The sequence below is a fragment of the Tribolium castaneum genome, chromosome 7 (genome assembly GCF_031307605.1).
Source record: "Tribolium castaneum strain GA2 chromosome 7, icTriCast1.1, whole genome shotgun sequence".
Taxonomy (NCBI): Eukaryota; Metazoa; Arthropoda; class Insecta; order Coleoptera; family Tenebrionidae; genus Tribolium; species Tribolium castaneum.
This window is the reverse complement of record NC_087400.1, coordinates 2,881,869-2,901,688: the sequence shown is the minus strand read 5'-3', so window position 1 is coordinate 2,901,688 and position 19,820 is coordinate 2,881,869. Positions and strand designations below refer to the sequence as shown.

The 19,820-nt window shown below is 37.8% G+C and overlaps 4 protein-coding genes across 4 annotated transcripts; 1 reads left to right on the top strand and 3 right to left on the bottom strand.

The window, feature by feature from the left end:
• Nucleotides 1-618: 618 nt before the first annotated feature.
• On the bottom strand, nucleotides 619-2,588 carry Hat1 (Histone acetyltransferase 1). The gene is made up of 6 exons (XM_961580.5): nucleotides 2,313-2,588; nucleotides 2,179-2,263; nucleotides 1,879-2,129; nucleotides 1,212-1,556; nucleotides 897-1,162; nucleotides 619-845 (listed from the first exon to the last, which is right to left on the bottom strand). Exons 1-6 carry the CDS (start codon nucleotides 2,419-2,421, stop codon nucleotides 684-686), a joined length of 1,218 nt encoding a protein of 405 aa, XP_966673.1. The 5' UTR covers nucleotides 2,422-2,588; the 3' UTR covers nucleotides 619-683.
• A 96-nt stretch (nucleotides 2,589-2,684) lies between these two features.
• nsl1 (non-specific lethal 1) lies at nucleotides 2,685-13,371 on the bottom strand. The gene is made up of 5 exons (XM_961670.4): nucleotides 12,358-13,371; nucleotides 9,938-10,336; nucleotides 5,490-6,578; nucleotides 5,348-5,426; nucleotides 2,685-3,891 (listed from the first exon to the last, which is right to left on the bottom strand). The coding sequence occupies exons 1-5, from the start codon at nucleotides 12,816-12,818 to the stop codon at nucleotides 3,307-3,309; spliced, it is 2,613 nt and encodes an 870-aa protein (XP_966763.2). The 5' UTR covers nucleotides 12,819-13,371; the 3' UTR covers nucleotides 2,685-3,306.
• A 66-nt stretch (nucleotides 13,372-13,437) lies between these two features.
• On the top strand, nucleotides 13,438-15,337 carry LOC655238 (uncharacterized protein). Its single transcript, XM_961753.5, has 4 exons — nucleotides 13,438-13,823; nucleotides 13,867-13,995; nucleotides 14,046-14,288; nucleotides 14,336-15,337. Exons 1-4 carry the CDS (start codon nucleotides 13,731-13,733, stop codon nucleotides 15,125-15,127), a joined length of 1,257 nt encoding a protein of 418 aa, XP_966846.3. The 5' UTR covers nucleotides 13,438-13,730; the 3' UTR covers nucleotides 15,128-15,337.
• On the bottom strand, nucleotides 15,104-19,768 carry Pak3. Its single transcript, XM_961843.5, has 3 exons — nucleotides 19,165-19,768; nucleotides 16,288-16,852; nucleotides 15,104-15,975 (listed from the first exon to the last, which is right to left on the bottom strand). The coding sequence occupies exons 1-3, from the start codon at nucleotides 19,563-19,565 to the stop codon at nucleotides 15,469-15,471; spliced, it is 1,473 nt and encodes a 490-aa protein (XP_966936.3). The 5' UTR covers nucleotides 19,566-19,768; the 3' UTR covers nucleotides 15,104-15,468.
• Between the last annotated feature and the right edge of the window lie 52 nt (nucleotides 19,769-19,820).

The following is a 19,820-nucleotide window of genomic DNA, read 5'->3' as shown; positions in this document are numbered from 1 at the left end:
TCGTTAGTATTGTTTCTGCACTTAACATTTAAAAACAAAATATTTGGAAAAATATTCTCTAAAAATTTTTTACGTGATATAATTAGGTTTTAAATATTTATGAAATTTCTATTTTTTGTGGTGGCGCCATCTCTAACTTTGCTGACGTCAGAACAAGTAAAACAAAGACAGAGTTAATCATTCCGTTTTGTTTCGGTCATAAAATGAATAAAAAACAGCGCAAATTAATCATTTATTCACGTTTTCACCAATTTCTCATATAAATCCACCATTTCCAGCAATTAAAAACAATTGAAAATGCAAAAAAAACAGCCGCCAACCTCTAAAAAACTGTTAGGCCAAAATCTAGTGTGTTTGAAAATTTTTATTTTTTGTGGTATTTAATGTAGTGGCGCCCTCTAGGTGAAACAAACGGCACAAAACCGTCTGGGGGACTTAGGTGGGAAGGTTGGCAGCGCAAACAGCGGGCGTTTTAAACAGGTGATAAAACTTTTAGTTGTTAAAAAAAATTAACTTAAGAGTTGTTCTGAACCAGAAAGTACTCGACGGATTTCAGTTTTAGTTGGCAGTACTGAATTTTCTGCCAACAAGCCAAGGATAAAAAATAGAAACAAACACTAGTAGAAAAACCTTTATTAGTGAAAATTTAATGAAAAATGCAAAAATGAGAATAAATAAACAGGTCACTTCTTGACCAACAGTGCCCTCAACCGATTCACAGGCCACTCCAAACTATCCACATATTTATTATACTCTGCATCAATAGCTGCCTTTTTGTCGATAGGTTCGGTCACAATTCCGGCCCGCTCCAAGTTACACAATCTCTTACTGCCCCGAGTCTCCTTCTACGAAAAAAACCCCAACTGTGAAAAAACCTAGGGACTTTTGCGCCTCACCTCAATCTCGTTGGCAATCCTGCTCCGAATCCCCTCCGTGAACTTGACATACTCCTTATACCCGTTTTTATGCGCAGTCAGACATTCTAAAATATCAAAAACGCGCTGCGCTTGTCGTTTCCCAATCTTATGTTTCTTCAAAAACTCGTTAATTTGCTTCAGGTTTTGTGTCGTGATGTTGATCCCTTTGCCCTCCAAATCCTCATAAATGTGCAAGCTGTCGCAAAAATCGCGTATTTTCTGGAACACCTCGGTCGGTTCTTCCACTAAAAACAAACAGTCGTACCAACTGGGCCATTACTACGTTACAGGAACCTGTAATATCGCCCGAGTCGGGCATTTGTTTCAAGTAATTGTAAACAGCTTTGTACAAATTCGTGCCGATTCCGCGCTTCTGGTGCGTGGGGAGCACGAAAAATTGGCTAATTCGGGGGCGCGTTAAGTTGGGGTAGAGGAAGAATTTGTAAACGGTGCAAAAACCGACTGGGGTGAAGTGCGACTCGGGGCCCTCTTCATAGACGTAGAAGATCACCCAGCGGGGGTCCTCCAGGTCTATGAAGTTGGCGCCGTCGATGAACCACACGATTAGCGTCTCGAAACGTTGGTGGAACTGGCGGAAGTCGGGGTTTTTCAGGTCGCAAACTGTCACTTTATACACATCTGGAAAAATCTAATTTGGTTTTTTGGACCGGGGGACTATAGATTAGGAGACGAAACGAGAGTTAAAATCGTGCATTATTATTATTACTAGTATTATTATTACTGGTACTGGCAATTTTTTATTGTTTTCATTATTGTCTTTAACTTTTCAATTTAAAACTCTGTTGCAATTCTACTAAAGACCGATTATACCGTTAAAAAAATAAACTGCGCCATCTGGTGACACTAATAAAAGTGCCCAAAATCGGGACATTTTATTTGTACGTCATTTCGCATCCTAACCTATACCAAACCGTATTTGGCCCAAATTCGGGGCAATTACTTTCAGAATCGGTGGAAAACGTGTCGATCACGTCCCCGAACATCAGACCGGGCTTTTCCTCGTCCAAATCGGCGAGAAAATCGCTCTTTTCAGTCCGGTAGTTTTCCGGCAGCCAGGGATTTAGCGCTTTCATGATATCATCGGCGTTTTCGTGTATTTTCCCCCCGGTTTGCACCTCAACGTAACACTTGGCCGAATTGTGCAAATAAAACAAATTTATGGCCAGTTTTTTGTACCCAAAAATCATCTCTCTGAAAAGTGAGGTTAGGTCTCTCCAACTCACTAAAACACCAAATTTACGTCTCCCCGAATATCTGGTGGGCCATGTCGGGCTTAAACGAGCTGCCCTTCCTCGGGGGGTCCTCCAGATCCTGCTTGTCTCGCACTGTAACCGCAATTAACGAAAAAAGCGCCAAAATTAAGGGGGCCCTCACCGGTCCGGAACGTGATCACGTTGAGGCTCAGCTTCTTGTACAAGACCATTTCGTCGTCTTCGCAGTTCGAGGAAACATCACTGTCTCCGTTTAGGTTGTTTTTAGCCATCTCGAATTTTTTGCCGTTTTTTTTCCGACAAAAAGTGACTGTGCCGTGATAAGAGGCGGCGTAAATGATACGTGACCACAAATTTCGAAATTGAAAACACTTAAAACAATTTTGAGGGCCTTTGGGGCCACATAACCGAACACAAGTTAACTGTGGTCAAGTCGGCTGGCGCGCGATTTTTTGCGCATGTCACGTAATGTGGCGGGAAATTTGAAAAAACCAGTGGCGTGTCGTGAGGAGGGGCGAAACGACGTTTCCATTCGTAAAGTGTAAAAATAAGCAGATTGGACTTTATTCAATCAATACATCTGCATATAAAAACGTACAATACTACAGGAAGTAACTACATGGTGAATACTTGCAAAGATATAACGCGATTTGCTTTACAATAAACACTTTAATAATAATATGATACATATTTGTCTCTTATGAAGAGCATGTACAATTTGAATAATTCTCATAAAAACGAAAAAAATGCAAATGATTTCGAAAATATCTCTATAACAAATATTTGCACTGCTTTATTTACAATAGAATTTCATATAACAAGTCACTGGGTTGTACTTGACATCAAAAAAGTAACATAACTACCAATTCAGTAACAAAAGTACAGTTAAAATTAGTAACTAGTCTAACCAGTCATGTTACAATCAAGTGAACTAGACTCTGCAACAGTACAAAAAGAAATTACTTAAATTATGATTATATTACAAATTATGTCAACTGAACCTAGCACGTAAGCTTCGAATTCTGTATTTTTAAATACATTACAATACTAAAAAAGCAACAACTGTATTGACGTATCTCACATGTAATGTAATGACAATCACAGACCTCGTAATACAAAATCCCAAGCTTTATCAAAAAAATGAACCGAAAAAAAAATTATCTCTTATGCCTGTCTCTAACCCTCTCCATGTCCACCCACTCGGGATCGTTCGGGTCCTCTTCGCCCAGCGCCGACTCGGTGGACTCGCTCCCGGGCGAGTCCACCTTCTCGTCCAAATAATCACAATCCTGCGCGCGATAATTCGTCTTAAACTGGTGATTTTCCGGCATACTTTTAAGCATCTTCTCGTACGTTTCGTCGTCCAATGGAAACGTTCGTGTGTCAAACGGCGCCACTTCGACATTTTCCGGCGTATTGTTCTCCTCTCGTGCCACAGTCGTCGGAACGACACGTGACTGCGAAATCGTCCGACGACGCATCGCACTGATGGAGGGGAGCTCTTCGGGAAGGGGCGTGGCTGGAGGTGACGTCAACGGCGATTCGGCCGTTTCCGCCGGATGCGGCGATAACGGATCGGGTGTGTTCGCACCGCTCGATTCGGCTAAACTATCCGTTCGTTTGTGGGCTCGGCTACGGCCGTGACCACTCGGCAGTTTCAGATAACTGAGAAACTTTTTCTTTTCTTCGTATTCGGATTTTTCGTGGCGTGCGAGCACCGCCTCCTCAGAGAGATCTTCCATCTGACAGAAAAAATAAACAAACACAAATCAACGGCACGTTATAACAATTTCACAAACTAAAAAATCACTAGAAATAAATCAGTGGTAGTGACGAAACTATTCAAGATTGCTATCATGGTTCAATCAATTCCTCTTTTATGCATCATGTGGGAAAAATTGTAATATTAAAACTCGTTCAAGCATAATTTCATGGACTTTTATACGCCTTTACATCCCTCTGGGTTGTTAAAAGTCCAAAAAAATCCATATGTTCGTTTTTTTTTTGTTTGATTTTGCAATTTTTGTGGCGATTTTGGCCGATTTCCGGGACTCGGAACATTTATCGAGCAATAACTCCGAAACTATTAGAGATAACCCTATGAAGTTTATTATCGTAGGAAAGCTCTTTTCATTACCTATATTTTGCAAAAAAGATTATTGTTCTCCGACTAATAGTTTTCGAGAAAATTGCTGATAAATGCAAAAATTGGTCAAATTTTAAAAAATTCATAATTAAAAAACTAAAAGTCGTAGAGCAATGCGGTTTGTTCCATTGAATTCAGCAGCTCATTTTCTGTAGTATACCAAGTTTTGACGAGATCTAACATTTTAAAATTTTTTGCTAAAAATTAAGATAGATATTTCTTATAGTGGAAAATTTTATTTAAGAAAAAAATTCATAACTCAAAAACTAAAAGCCGTAGAGCAAAACGGTTTGTTCCAGTGAATTCAGCGGCTCATTTTCTGTATTATACCAACTTTTCACGAGATTTAAAATTTTGTTTTTTTTTTTTTTGCTAAAATTTCCTGAGTAAATACACTTACTTTCAAGAAAGCGAAAAAATGATTTTTTTTTAAAACTCGTTCTATCATAGTTTTTTGGACTTATATAAACCTTTACATCCCTCTAGAGTTGTTAAAAGTTCAAAATAAGTCCATTTGTTCGATTTTTCCAATTTTTGTCGCGATTTTGGCCGATTTCGGGAACCCGGAACATTTATCGAGCAATAACTCCGGAACTATTAGAGATAACCCCATAAAGTTTATTATCGTTGGAAAGCTCTTTAAATTATCTATTTATTTCAAAAATTGTATTGTTCTCCAACTAATAGTTTTCGAGAAAATTGCAGACAAGTGCAAAATTGGTACAATATTAAAAAATTCATAACTAAAAAACTATTGGGAATTTGGCAATTTTCTCGACGCCAATCGATTCCCCGGGTCATTTTACATAAGTTAGAGCCAACATATTTCTACTTTCGCGAATAGTTTTGCCGTAATTAAGAATATAAAAAAATTGAAAATTTTGTGTCTCAAAATTAAATTAAACCTATCGTATCTGATAGATTTCGGTGTGCTCTTTACGATGGAAAAAAACATTTTCTTCTAATAATAAGTTCTAATCAATTTTGTCGTTTTCCTCTAATTTGTAACAAAACCCATAGCTTAATCACAATTATCAATAAAACCAACTTACATCGCTATCTTGACTAGGGTTTCTAACAGCTCCGTTATTTTTCGTATCACATTTCAAATCAATGTCTGCTATCCGCCATCTGTAACAAAACCACACCACAAGTTATAACATCGCATCCACACATTCCAACTACTAGACTTACTTTGGTGTCAAAATCTCTTTGTACTGTAACTTTTCGACCCGCGTCGCCGCCGCCACACTATACGGTATAACAATATTGTCGATATCGTACGAATTCGCCCGATTCCGTCGATTATAACCCGATATAGCTTGCATATGAAGCAACGGTGACGAACTCGGCGAACCCACCGCCGAATTCGCCGCCCCTGTCGCACTATTATTACCAATAGACTCGACTTCTTCGTCCGCTCCATCGCCGCCACTTAACAGCGGACGCTTCTTAAAACTCGTCAGAGACGAAGTCGAGTGTCGTCCACTTTTACGTCCCCGAATCTTATTCCGAATCTTGGCGGAGAGTGCCGACATGGTGCTCGGTTTCAATAAACGATTGTATTTCTTTCGATGGTCGATTTTCTTCGATCGGTGGTGGTGTTCCAACACAGACTTGTCAGATCTATCCTTATTCAAAACTTTGAGAGATTTCATTCGGGTGCTGCGCTGTTGCCATTCGGGATTTTTCATGATCGCTTCGCAATGTACAGCGTATGATGCGTCTTCCGGCATCGAAAAAACCGGATGAAAACCCGGATCGACCAACGCGATGCGTTCCGGTTTGCTTAGCGCTTCCGTGGGATCGCGCGGATGCGTCGGATCCGTGCGTCCCGTGCAAACGGCGCACGGCGCCGTCGTATTCACGCATCCGCAGCGCACGGACGCCGGACGTGCCGCCTTTTTCGAAATCACATGCAAGCCGTTCAATTGCAACAGTTTTCGCTTCTTGAAGTTGACGAGAGGGCGCGTTCGGGCGCATTCGTATTCAGGGTGGGCGCCGTTCGGCGTCGTCGGAACGACGTCTTCGCTCTTCGACGTCAGCGGCGAACTGCCTGGCAATTGGCCGCGGTAGCCGTTCACCGCCGTCGGAGATGTTGGCGGCGGCGGCGGACTTACGCCGCCGAGTTGAATTTCGCCCTTTGATGCGCGAATTTGACGCTGGATGTCGCCGTGCTGACGTATACGGTATTCCAAGTCGGAGATTTGGGCTTGAAGCCAGGTCCAGCGTGAGGCGATGGCCGCACGTTGAGAAGCGTATTTCCATAATGCACGTTTTTGTCTGGAAGAAAACATATCGAAAATATTATTATTATTATTAAAACAGACAGTTGCGTAATGACTTCATTCATTTAAATTCAACATTCAAGGTTGTGGTTGTTGGTACACTACTATGATCGAGATTTTATCGCTTAAAAATCGACCCACATCTTTTTCTCTAATGCTGACAGGTCGTTGTTATTAAAGCGAATCGTTTTTTCTATACATTTCGTAACAGTAAAAATTAAGCGTGTAATTAGAAGGCGCCATGTCGCAATATTTCGATGCTTTTTTTTTTAATAGTTCACGGAAGTGAAACTGTTTAATTCGTGACTACGGAGAATTATAACTTAGGAGATGAAACGCACCCAAAGATGTAGTACAGCGGTGTAAAAATGAGGGCGCCCCAAATCGTTCGTCAAATCGTTTTAAATTAATTTAAATTCAAGCAGTTCACTAATTACGTGGAAAAAATGCAGAAATGTTGAGCTTTGCATTCTCAACAGACTGAGAAAAACTGACAACTGAAATTTTCATAAGAAACATAAAAAAAATGATTTAAGATTTAAAATTTGCGCTTCGACTCGTATTTTTCAAAACGCTGCGAATACGGTTAAAGATACGAGAAAAACGTGCAGAAGAAAGTTGTAGAGAATTAAATTTGCTTTAAAAAAGTCAGCGAGACCATATGTTTATCTTCAACGGTTTAGGCTTTGAAGACGTTCAAAGATGCTCAAGCGTCGGATTTCTACCATTTTTCCGGTGGTCAAGTACGGGAAAGTGAATTTATACCCAAATCGTTGAAGATAGAAATATGGTGTCGCGGACTTTTTTGTAGCAAATTTAATTCTCTACAACGTCGTACCTTACAATTTTTTGTATCTTGAACCGTATTCGCAGCGTTTTAATAAATAGACGACGGTGCCAAAAAAATTATCGCTTAGAATTATCAATTTGCAAACGCAGCGAATACGGTTGAAGATACAAAACGTGAAAGAAACGAGGTTGTGAGAATTAAATTTTCTACAAAAAAGTCCGCGACACGATATGTCTATCTTCAACGGTTTAGGTATAAATTCATTTTCCAATACTTGACCACCGGCAAAATGAAGGAAATCCATCGCTTGAGCGTCTTTGAATGACTTTGGGGCCTAAATGGTTGAAGATAAGGATATGGTCTCGCGCACTTTTTTAAAGGAAATTTAATTCTCTACAACTTTCCTCTAAACATTTTTCTTGTATCTGTAACCGTATTCGCAGCGTTTTGAAAAATATGGGGCAGAGTGCAAATTGGTAAAACTTTAAATTTTTTTAAATATAGTTTAAGATATAATTTTTGCACTACTTTTATCTCTTATTATTGAGAATTTGATGCTCTATCTGCCTGTATTTTTTTATTCGCCTTGTGCTAACCGTTATTTAATTACAACAATTTTTATAAATTGATTGCTCTGAAAACAGACGGTAATGGAACAAGTGCGCCTCTGGCGACATTAACGGAACTACCGAGAACGGGGACGTTTTATTTGTACGTCGTTTCATATCCTTAGTTTTAGATATTCGTAGCCGTGACTCTGAACGCTTGTGTAAACAAAAATTGACACTTAAAGGCATTGGGAATTTATTATTTCTTCTATGTTTTAACGCAAATAGAACAAATGTCAGAAGATTCTATTAAAAATATCTTACTATATCCAATATAAGAGAGATAATCGCCTCTTATTAAAGAATCTTCTTATCACTGAATTTCTTATCAATCACCAAAGACCTGACAGATATTTGTATATTTTTCATATATTTTTTAGACAATGTCATCGTGGATTAATTTTAAAATTCTAACAGGATCTAGTCATCTGAAATCGATATTATTGGTTGCATATTAAATAAAAAAAATCAGAAATAATCCATTATTGACTCACCCTGTATAATAAAAAAAATTAAGCAAAAAAAAACAAAATAATTAAAAAAAATTAGAATTCTCATTCTGAAAGTATGCCCTTGAGCAAACCCTTCAAAAAAAAAAAAAAAAAAAAACGGTATAAAATTCGTAAAGTGTGATCTGACTCATTTTGTAGCTTCTTTTAAAAAGGTTAACCAATATTTAAAGAAAAAAGTTGAATTTTCCTTTACCGCAAAGGTGAAACTCTCGAACATCAAGCTAAACCCAAACATCCGAATATAATCACCGTCACATGACCGAAACCGAGCGAAATCTCCAAGCATGAACGACCTATTTTTCTTCAATAATAAAAACAAAACACCGCACCACCAGCTGATACTGGATCGTATGGATTTTTCATTTCGGATGCTAATCGATATTAAAACACCCGTAGCTGCCAACGTGGTAAAATTATGCAAACAATACTAATCACGCAGTGATAACGAAAGATAAAAATCGTAAATAAAATCACACATTATAACAAATACGCATTAAATTGATTACCGAAAAAAAAACACGTCCGCAATTTATTAGATAACACACTCAATATTCAGGTCAAGATAAAAACAAAAGGTAAATGTCATCCGAAAGCACCGGAACAAACATTATCTAAATTTATTCACAAACATTTTGTTTATTATTTATTTGTTCGTCCAAATTTCAAGCCAAACACAACCAGATACACATAAATGACAAAAGACAATCAACAGGTTGTCCATTGTATTAAATGAAGGAAGAAGAATTTGACGATTTCCGAGTTTTTAGTACGCAATATCGATCGTAGAGGTCGACAAGTTTGAACGCGTTTGGCCATTTCACCACGTTGAGAAACCGAAAATAACCAAGAACTTTTAAATCTAGTATTATCAATTGAACAAGTGAAAAATGACTCACTTACATAACGTGATGAAAAACAAAGCAATGTCGCAACCGAGTGGAAAAAAATAGACTAAATACATAATTGTAACGTTTCGGTGCAATTTATCACTTTCTACACAATTTAAAAGATTGCGCAACTTTAACCAAATTCGAGGAAAAATCTTAGTGAAAAATCAATTACTTTAAAAAATTGTTACAATTTGTGACGCATCCTTTTACGGATGATGCAATCAATAAGTCTACAGACACTCCTTTTAAATAGATTTTTTCCTTGAAGACTGATTCCGGGGGAAACATTTTAAATGTTTAAAGAGCGAGCTAAAGGTTTCTACCTGAGTTGGGTCAAGAAAAGTGTAAATTAGTGACTTTTTCCCAGTCTCTTGTGGGTTTAAACATTTATTTTAGAGATTTAGAGACAGTTTATTTCGTGCTAAAATTTAAATTTAAATTACACTGCTCGTAACAATTTAGAAACAAAAATACCAAACATAATAACCTTTAAACCCAACACAACATTACGCAATTCCCCCCTACATTTTTTTGTTTTTGTTTTAAATACTTACATACTAAGGTACTGCTGATGCGGATTATTATAACTCTGCATCTCATCACAACTTTCACCCCCCGAACTACTCTCGGTGGCTTCTGAATCAACTTCATGTTGCACTAGATTTAATTCGGTTTGTAAAAGACCGGTCACTTTTTGTAATTCAAGTTTATTTTCCATTGGCCACGTTGGCACATTTACAACACCAGGTGCGGGAAATCGGTGATTTCCCGGTTCACACGAACCCGAACCGAAATATTTCGGTGTATGTCTTTGACGTGCTGCATTTTTCGCTTGAAGAACAGCCGCCATTTCCAGTTTTTTTAACATGGTTTTGGTCGACGCCGACGACATTGGCTTCATCTGGGGCTTCTCTTCCTCCAGGTGCGTGTTGTCCTTGAGGCGCTTGAGCGACCTGCAAACAGCCAAAATACAACACAAAATTCATCAAAAATACTGCTAATGGATCAATAAATAAACAATAAACAATAGTGAACAGATGGGAAAAGAAAAACCATAAAAATAAATAAAATAAAATGTATGATCCTCTCAAGATAAATTAAAGAATTAAAAAATGACTCATAATTTTTTTGTTTCAGTAATAATGACAGTAATAATGACAAGCATGTAAATAGTAAAAATCACCTTATCTGTGAGATAACAGGCTAAATTACTCATAATTAAAACCACTCTGTATACGCATTAAAGACGTATAAATATTTATTAATATTTTCATATCCTTGTTTGGACCAAAAAAAATACTGTTGCAACAAAACAAAATAACATTTATTTTATTTCCTATAAAAAGTAAAATTTTATTTAACCACGTGACAAATTCAATTACAAACATCATTTTTAGATTAGAATGTTACCCAAAATGTTATATCAGGTTTTAAAAGATTAAAGAATCATAAAAAATAATTTATTCGAAATATTTTTTTAACATGTGATTTTATAATTTTGGACACCCTTTTAATATATGACAAAAGTTGATTCTCACTCTTATTAGTAAGTTAAAAAATACTGGTTTCACAAATTTAGATATCCTATAATTCAAGAAAGATTTTACTTTTACTATTTACAAAAAATTCTATTTATGAGGTTTTAAAAAGTGAAAGTAGGTTTTTGTTTTTGTATCTTTTTCAAAATTACGTTTAACTTAAAGCAGTTAACATTTATTTCCATTAGTGAACATTCAGAATTTATTGCAATCAAACGTCAGATTGGACTTTTAAAATGTCTAAAAAACAAAAAAAAAACAATAAAAGGCAAAACTTGTGTTAAAATTTAAGATTATTTTTGTTTAACACTGATTCTATATGTATTATGTATTCATAAGCATGTTTTTTTATTTTTATCAGAATAATAAAAAAAAACACAATTCACTTCAACTTTTTGATGCAGAGTGTTAGTAATTTTCTTTTGACTAACATTACTCTGAGGAAAAATTACACCAAAAATTGTATTTTAATTATTTATACTTTAACACGTTTGAATAAACAAATGTTCGCTTATAAAACTGTAAGAACTGACGAAATATTGACAAAATTAGTGCAATTTTACTGAGAATTTCAAGATACTAATTTAATAATAAATGAAATGAGTTGAATACAACATTTTTTCGTCAACCGCAACTTCTTTTTTATCTTGAAGCCAAAATTTTTCATCAAATTCAAGTTTGAAAGTAATTTACAGCGAATTAAATGAAAGAAAAATGGCAAAAGATCTGAAATAATAATAAACTGTACTACGTTTTTTGTAAATTGTATTCAAAAACAACTTTTGCACACTTTCTGACTTGAAACAGGCAAGTGATCAATTGATCAATTAAACCAGAAAATAAATAAATAAATACTAAATATTTAACAGAATAACGTTCACAAATACAAGTACAATTTGTTTGGTAATTTTCTTAAAATTATTAAGCCTTTTTATTTATATCTACCATTACACCGTTTTCAGTTTATTGTCAAATTTAAACACCCATTCCAACCATAAGATGTAAGTATGTTACAAAAAACATCTCAGAAGTTTTAAGTGGCCTTTTCTGCAATTCTAACTGTTTTAAGCAAAACAATTAAAGATTTTTGTTGACAAATTATGAAACTAGCTTTTCTTTTTTTTTGTAATTGAAATAAAAAAAAAACACTGATTTTACGAGAGTTAGCTAATCCAATCTGAAGAAAAATAATCACATGTTTGGTTTTGTGCGATTCGGAGAATCACACGATGACTAATTTCAAGAATATTACCAGCATTAGAAAAAACATTCCTGGGTTAAAAACCACTTGAAATATGATAAAAACTGTGCTTTTCGTCAATTTGCTCTTCAATGTTTTGAATTTTTGGTAATGTTACCACCACAGTGAATTGAACCGTGTTTTTGGTCCCTTTTTTGTGGCACTGCTACCAACCACAGTGGGGGCTATAACCGACCTGTGGACGTACTCGTAGACCCCAGCAACTTCCCCCGCAACATGCTGTCCCATATTCCTCGCTTGCAACTTCCTGATCTTCCTTCTGAGAAAATCCAGTCGTCTTTCGATCCGATTTTGCTTGGTCTTCAAATCGGTGAGTGTTTCCTTGGGGTCATCAATCGACATATTCATAACATCGTCATCGGTGAGGAGATTCTCAATGGCCATATCCTCCTCCGGTATGGATTTGATGACCTGCATGAGGTCGTCCACGTCCTGGGGCGAGGTTAGGTCCAGGCTGGTTGTCGTTTTGTGGTGTATGCCCATGTTTTGGTCACTCATAATGTCACAGTCCGAGCACTCGGGGGCGAGGTACTTAGGGGGCAACGTGAAGCTCTGCTTCTGGCCGCTGGTCTCCGTCAACGCTGGGGCCATGACCTCCGCATAGGGCCGCCTCGCCGACGCCGTGCGCAATCCCATTCATCCAAAAACGGGGCTCCAGTCCTAGTCGCCGGCCAGCTCCCCCATTGCGCCCCCCGCACAACCACTCGCACGTGACGCCAAACCACCGCCGGAAATCGATCACCAACACATCGCCAGCACCACTTCCGCCTCCAAAGACGATTTTACAACGATTTTACAACAATGGCGACGCGACTTTACACCAAACAACGCACTCTATTCGATTACACTCACAACAACCATAGGCGACTTGATACAGAGCAAACGCGAGATTTCAGTCAAGGACTCAACCACCGCCGTAGACAAAACAACAACCAAAACGCATTACGTAACAAATCCAACGCGCCCAAACCGTTGAAACACCCGCAATAATTCCACATCCGTTTTTAAACGCACGCTACGAGCGAAAACCGGCCCGAAAAACGCACGAAACAGCGACAAGACGCTTTTTTGGCGCTTCACGACATGACACGATTCAACCGACGCCAGCGACATCTACGCGCGCCAAACTCAAATCTGACCCAATTCCACCAAACGAAAAACACAAAACTGGCACTAAAACCGCCCCCAACCACCCCACCGCCGACCCCAACCACGCCACAACCCCCATCACGCCCCCCCTTACTGTTCTCCAACCCCCAAAAACGAAAAATTTTAATGAGGTACAAATCGCCAAAAAACACTAAAACACGAAAAAACAACCCCCCGAACGGCCCAAACGCCACTAACACGTCCAGCAGCCCCCCTACAACCCACTCGGACGTTTCGCCCCCCTTTTTTCACAATTTTCTCGAAATTTTTGGAAATTTTTACGCAGTAATAGGACGTGTTCACGTAGAAGGGGGCCCGTAACGCGATTATTGTCACAATTTTCGCTTAATTGTGCTATTTTGTGGCATTTTGACAGCACTTGACAAGGACCCAACCAACATGTCATGTGGTACACATTTGAATTTTGAGGTTAAAAACATGTCTTCAACTTATTTGAAAGTCACATTTTTTGAGGCTGGGGGCGAGTTTAAGGTTTGTTTCCGTGCGTTTTCACGCTCCTAAGCCGTTTTTTTAGGTTTGTGATGAGTGGAAATATCGGGTGGTCCCATTTGCGGTTAGTGGAATTTACCACAAAGGGGTGAAAAGTGCAAGAAAATTGGCAGAAGGGTCGAAAACGGTTTATAAGTTAGGGCTGGATTTGGAGGTATTATTTTACGAATAATCAGTGCTACCAACTTATTTTCAAAATGTTAGGGTGTGGGGGTTGATTTTATGCCGGGGGACACCATTGGGGTGCTCCCACGTAACGATGAGTCCCTAGTTGAGAAAATTTTCATACGGTTGGGGGTCGAAGCCCAGGCTGACCAACCGTGCGAATTGGGGGTTTCACCCAACAGTGGGAAAAAAACCGCAGTGGTGCCAAAACACCTCCCGGTGCGGAGCACCCTAAGGACGATTTTCCTAAATCATGTGGATTTGCACACGCCGCCCAAAAAAGTAAGTCTTGTTACCACCTCCCATAAAAAAAACACCAAAATTTTCAGTTGTTTCTCAAGTCGTTACTCGGCTTCGCCTCGGGTTCGGACGCTTCTAGACTCACCTCCCTCTCCTCCCCCCAATCCCCCGACTACTCTGATTTTATCGCGTCAAACCCTTCGTTACTTAACGTCCTTGAGACGTTCCCCTCCCTTACCCCGCCCATTTCGCTCCTCCTTGAACACCTCCCACCGCTCCAGCCCCGCCCCTACTCCATATGCTCCTCCCCCTTGTCACACACGCTCGAAATCACGTTCGACGTCACTGGTCTGTGTACGAAATTCATGGAAAAGCAAATTTCGTCCAAAAATCAAATCGCCTTCTATTTCCGCAAACCGGGATTATTCCGGCTCCCGGATTTGGCGAATCCGGTGATTATGATCGCCACGGGGACCGGAATCGCCCCATTCCGGGGATTCCTCCAACACTGGAAATTGGCAAACGAATTCGGCGATGTTTGGTTGTTTTATGGTTGCCGTTTCAGAGATCGTGATTTTTTATTCAAAGACGAAATCAACGAATTGATGTGTGAAGGGATTGTGAATCGTTTAAATGTCGCGTTTTCACGCGAGAGTGACTCAAAAAAATATATACAGAGTGAGATTGATAAGCGAGGGGCGGATTTCGTCGATTGGGTCAATCGGGGGGCTCATATTTACGTTTGTGGGGATTTTAGGACTGTGGTCAAGGATGTACGGACTTGTGTGGCAAAAAATTTGGTTAAATACGGCGGACTTGACGAGGAAAAAGCCGAGGATTTTGTCAAAGGAGATAGATTTATTGTCGACACTTGGAATTAATTTATTTATACATCATAGAAAAACATTACAATAAAATTATCGCCGTTTTTGGACCTCTGTGTAAATATCCCGTTAAGGAACTATAAAAATATCGTAATTTACAAAATGTATAGGGTGGAGCGACGAAATTGTGGGAATAAATGTTCAGTCATGTGTGTCTTGTGTCACACTGTGTATCGTTTTAAAAATAAATATATATTTTCGTAACTACTTGTTTTGACGTGGTAATGATTTATTGTTATTTTTTGGAAAAATTGGAATGTGTTAGATGCGTCACAGTCCACACATATTAGGCCCCACCTTCAAGCCTCGCCCCGCCCCCTAAATACAATCGCCGTTAGTCACGCCTTATGCAACATCTTTTTCGCTGCTTTAATCAAAGGCGTCAACGATTTCAATTCACTCCTCACACTTAAAAATTCATGCTTTAACAATTCCTCGGCTGTTGCCCTCTGATCGACATCAACTTGCAAACACCTATCGATAAAATCGCGCAAATTATAGCTCAATTCACCCCACCTTATAATTTTCGGCCTGCCATTGGCTGTTATTAAATACAATGCTCTTAGAGGCGGTTCACGTAAATACGGGGGTTCCCCGTCTAACATTTCGACTATCATTATACCCAGTGACCAAATATCGACTTTTTTGCCGTATTTTTGACGAGTTACCACCTCCGGTGCCATCCAATATGGCGTCCCGACCATTGTTTCGCGCTGCTCATTGCCTACTACGCTGGCGCAGAAGCCGAAATCGGTGACCTTGACGGAGCCGTCCATGCTCAGGAGGACGTTATCAGATTTGATATCACGGTGGATGGTGCCTCGGGAGTGGAGATAATCAATGGCCTGGGGACAATAATAATAATAATAGTCAAAAAATTAAGAATATAACAAAAATCTCGATTTCAATTATTTTTAATAGTTATTGATTATACACGACGATAGAGAGATTGTAGATAAATCTTTATCGTCGTGTATAATATAACAATTTTTCCTTCCGCATGAAAAAATAACAAAAACATTAAATAAATAGTTTTTTTTTCAAATATTTTTTTTTTAGTTTTTGCTAAAACAGTCAATATCATCAGAAAAATAAAAAACCAAAACAAGAAAAGTAAAAATATTTTTTGGGGTAAAATTTTTGGATTAAAAAAATACCTGTAAGACTTCATGGCACACTGCGGCGATGTGGTGCTCCTTCATCACCGTCTCGGTGACGACGTCCGTCAAAGGCCCCCCGTCCAGCAGCTCCATCACCACCCACAAATGGTCGTCATACATCACGAACGCGTCCAAAAAATTCACCAAATTTTTGTGTTGGAAATTTTTCATTATCGCAATTTCGCTCAAAAGCAGCTCTTTGCGCTGTTGTTTCGTCATGTCGATGTCTTTGATTGCAACCGGTTGGCCGGTCTGGAGGTCGGTGGCGGCGTAGACAATGCCCATGGCACCGGTCCCCAGGTCACGGTTACTGCGGCAGTAAAAATCACTGGGATCTCCAGGATTACAGAGTTTTTTCAATTCGCGAATGTAATCTTCGTCGGTTTGTCCACTTTTTCGTCGGAGGATGTCGTCGTCGGAGGAGGATTTGCGACGCAGTTCGCACGTGCCCTCGTCGATGGTCAGACAGTCGAGTTGTTCGGGGATTTTCGGCGCTTTTCTCAAATTTGTCGTTGGGGTTCGTTTTGGAGGGATTGCTGGCACGGTTTCAGGACGGTTTATTCTGAAATTTTGGGGGAAAATTGGAGATTTTATCTTATCTAAAGTGGGTTTTTATCGGATTAATTGTGCGAAAATCGTTTACTAAATTCCAAACTAACGAATTCTTCGAACAGAAAATTAAAATAGTCAATAAAACATTCAGTTATGGCAAATTAACACTTATAAATTTATAGTTATTTAATTATTATACAAGACGATAAAGACATTGTTTATCTGCGTATAAAAAAAGGTTACGTTCAAAAGCAAATAAAAAAATATATACAGGGTGACTCAAAAGTACGGTACAATCTCTCGGGTACTGATAAGAGACATCAAACTGAATGAAAAGTTTCAATGACAAAAAATTGTTTGAGTCTTCTTTTGCAAGATATAGCTATTCAAAGTTAAATTTCTAAGTTAATTTTTTAACAGCTCTTGCAACAACAGTGCAAAGGAAAACAAATTAAAAAATATATTTAAAAAAATTGTTTGAAAAAAAAAGACTTCAATTTTGTGCTTAACTGAAAGTCTTTTATCATATGAGAGTTTGTCTGATACTTTTAAATCACCTTGTATGTTGGAATTTGTAAACTTATTTGAAAAAAAAAGAAAAATTAAAACATCAACCCTTAAGGTTAAAGTGCTACTTTACCTACTCAAAAGAATTGATAATGAAATAGATAATTTTTGCTATAGATTTTCTAAAAGTATCGTAATAATAGTGAAAAAATAAACATTATTCACTTGTTTAAAAACTACATAAAAAAATGGTTATTCTAGTTCATTTTTTCCGTTTATTTTAGATGAAAATAAATTAAGTTCGTTAGTTATTTTATAGTACTTTTTACTGTTTTATTTGTTCAATAAATACAAAGAAAAAAGGTAATCTAGTAGTCTGTAAAACATTTTTTTTTAATTTTTATAAAAATATACAAATTTATTAACAAAATTGTATCTAGGCAGTTTTGGAAAAATGACATTAAAAAACGTTCATTTTTTAAATAAATTTATTAATCATTATTACCACAAATGTCACAAAACAATGAAAAAATTGACCACAGATAATGAAATGTCCTTTATTAAGAGAATTTTTGTAAGTGGTTTTCAATAAACAGTCTGTGAAACAGTAAGGACCCTCTTTATTTATTTATTGAATAAAAAAAAGATGAATTCATAAACGATAGTATCGATAAAAATAATTAGTAACCGATAAAAAATAATCGACTAACTAGCGTTTATTTTTTTAATATTTACAATTTTTTATAGTATTTTATAAATATTTTTTATACAAGAATATTCTCATTAAATATCACAAAAACAGTATTTAAATACAAATAAAAGAATCAAGTAGTCAATGAACCAATTTTTTCTCTTAATTTTCAAAAAATAACAAATAAATAAAATTGTATCTAGTCAGTCTTGGATAAATGTCATTACGTTCAATTTATAAATAAATTTGTTTGTTCTCATTTCCTCAAATGACATAATTGACCACAGACATTGAAATGTACTTTTTTAAGAGGATTTAGGATATAAAACAAGAAGAACCTTCTTTTTTATATTTTGTAAGAAACTTTTATACAAGAATATTGACATTTAGGTTGGTAGTAACACTCCAAAACCAAAATTTTCATTATGTTGGCATTTTCTCAGGTCAGCGACCGTCACAACCTTGCAACGAAATTAAATGATAAAAGAAGTACTTTAATAGATTTTTAAGCACCCAGATATTTGAACAATTAATCAAGTAGCTTAAGCCCAAACGTCATTAGAAAACAACCCAACGCAATTTGTTTTCTATTTGTTTCACGTTACGTTGTTATGAAAAACAGGTGCATAAGACGTAATCGATATTCACTTGTTTAATAATTTCGATCTAGTCGGCCGGAAGTAACATTTACGTTTTATTTTGTACTTTCAGTTGTTTATTATTAGAAAAACATACAATAAGTCATAGGCGGCCCTGAGTACGTAATAAACAAACAATTGAAGACGCTGTTGCCAAAATAACAATCAACTGAACAAAAACAATCTAGTGACATTGTCATTTATTAAATTATTAATTATCTTCAAAGTGTCAATTTTTACTTAATTATACGATTAAAAATGTCAAATTTCGGTAATGGCAACCATAAAAAACTATAATCTAATTTATTGTTTCAATGTTTGAAATAATTATTTGACATTTCATGGCCACTTGTCATTTTTACAAAGCCAACTGCGGTTATTTTTTTTTAATTCGATAATTATCAACTATCACTGATATCAAATAAAAGTGCCACTAATCAATTATCAATCCTTTTCTTATTATTTATTTTAACAGCCAAAACTTACGTATTTACATAAATGGGCTCTTCGTTGCCCTCGTCGTCCAAATTCCCGTCCTTGCTCTTGTGCGCGTCCTTCGAGTTCATGTACTTGTCGATTTCCTTCGTCTCCTCGTCAATGAGGGGCTCCGTGATGATGTGCTTCATCTCGCCCTTCTCCTGCTTCTTGATCGAGTAGTTGTAGAACTTGACGGCCTGCTTAACCGCCAGGGGGTTGTTGACTTGCTCATCTCTGGTGATTTGGGTGCCGATCTGGCGCAGCCAGGCCGACGGCAGCCCCTCGAGCTCCCCTTGCGCGTTCACACTCACATGAATGTCGTGGTTGACGTTCGTGGGCTCGCTGATCACGGCCCCGATGGACGAGGGGCTGTCCCCGGTGCGGGGGCGCCGCTTGAAAATACCCATCATCCTGTGAGGTTAGTTTGGACGTGCTGAAGCCCCCACACGGACACGGCACACTCGATTGCTCATTGCACACACCCCACTTAGGGAATTTGCGGTTGGCAACGCAGCATTGCCAACCAAAGGTGAATCTTGGTAAAATTCGTGGGTAAAATTGCGTAAAAACGAATTTTACTGGGCGTGGGGGGAGCTAGAAGGACCACGTTTGTCCAAATTGATTTAATTAGCAACGGTTAACAATTAATTTGGTTATGGTTTCGC

What these genes read in the sequence shown, in the direction of transcription:
- Hat1 (XM_961580.5), bottom strand. Translation starts at nt 2,421, where the DNA reads ATGGCTAAAAACAACCTAAACGGAGACAGTGATGTTTCCTCGAACTGC. An exon ending in CGTGATCACGTTCCGGACCG is followed by an intron (nt 2,264 to 2,312) that starts GTGAGGGCCCCC and finishes TTGCGGTTACAG; the next exon opens with TGCGAGACAAGCAGGATCTG. An exon ending in CACCAGATATTCGGGGAGAC is followed by an intron (nt 2,130 to 2,178) that starts GTAAATTTGGTG and finishes CTCACTTTTCAG; the next exon opens with AGAGATGATTTTTGGGTACA.
- nsl1 (XM_961670.4), bottom strand. Translation starts at nt 12,818, where the DNA reads ATGGGATTGCGCACGGCGTCGGCGAGGCGGCCCTATGCGGAGGTCATG. An exon ending in GTCTACGAGTACGTCCACAG is followed by an intron (nt 10,337 to 12,357) that starts GTCGGTTATAGC and finishes GGCTGTTTGCAG; the next exon opens with GTCGCTCAAGCGCCTCAAGG. An exon ending in CATCAGCAGTACCTTAGTAT is followed by an intron (nt 6,579 to 9,937) that starts GTAAGTATTTAA and finishes GTTTTCTTCCAG; the next exon opens with ACAAAAACGTGCATTATGGA.
- LOC655238 (XM_961753.5), top strand. Translation starts at nt 13,731, where the DNA reads ATGTCATGTGGTACACATTTGAATTTTGAGGTTAAAAACATGTCTTCA. An exon ending in AGGCTGGGGGCGAGTTTAAG is followed by an intron (nt 13,824 to 13,866) that starts GTTTGTTTCCGT and finishes CCGTTTTTTTAG; the next exon opens with GTTTGTGATGAGTGGAAATA. An exon ending in TGCACACGCCGCCCAAAAAA is followed by an intron (nt 14,289 to 14,335) that starts GTAAGTCTTGTT and finishes CAAAATTTTCAG; the next exon opens with TTGTTTCTCAAGTCGTTACT.
- Pak3 (XM_961843.5), bottom strand. Translation starts at nt 19,565, where the DNA reads ATGATGGGTATTTTCAAGCGGCGCCCCCGCACCGGGGACAGCCCCTCG. An exon ending in GAGCCCATTTATGTAAATAC is followed by an intron (nt 16,853 to 19,164) that starts GTAAGTTTTGGC and finishes CCAAAATTTCAG; the next exon opens with AATAAACCGTCCTGAAACCG. An exon ending in TGTGCCATGAAGTCTTACAG is followed by an intron (nt 15,976 to 16,287) that starts GTATTTTTTTAA and finishes TATTGTCCCCAG; the next exon opens with GCCATTGATTATCTCCACTC.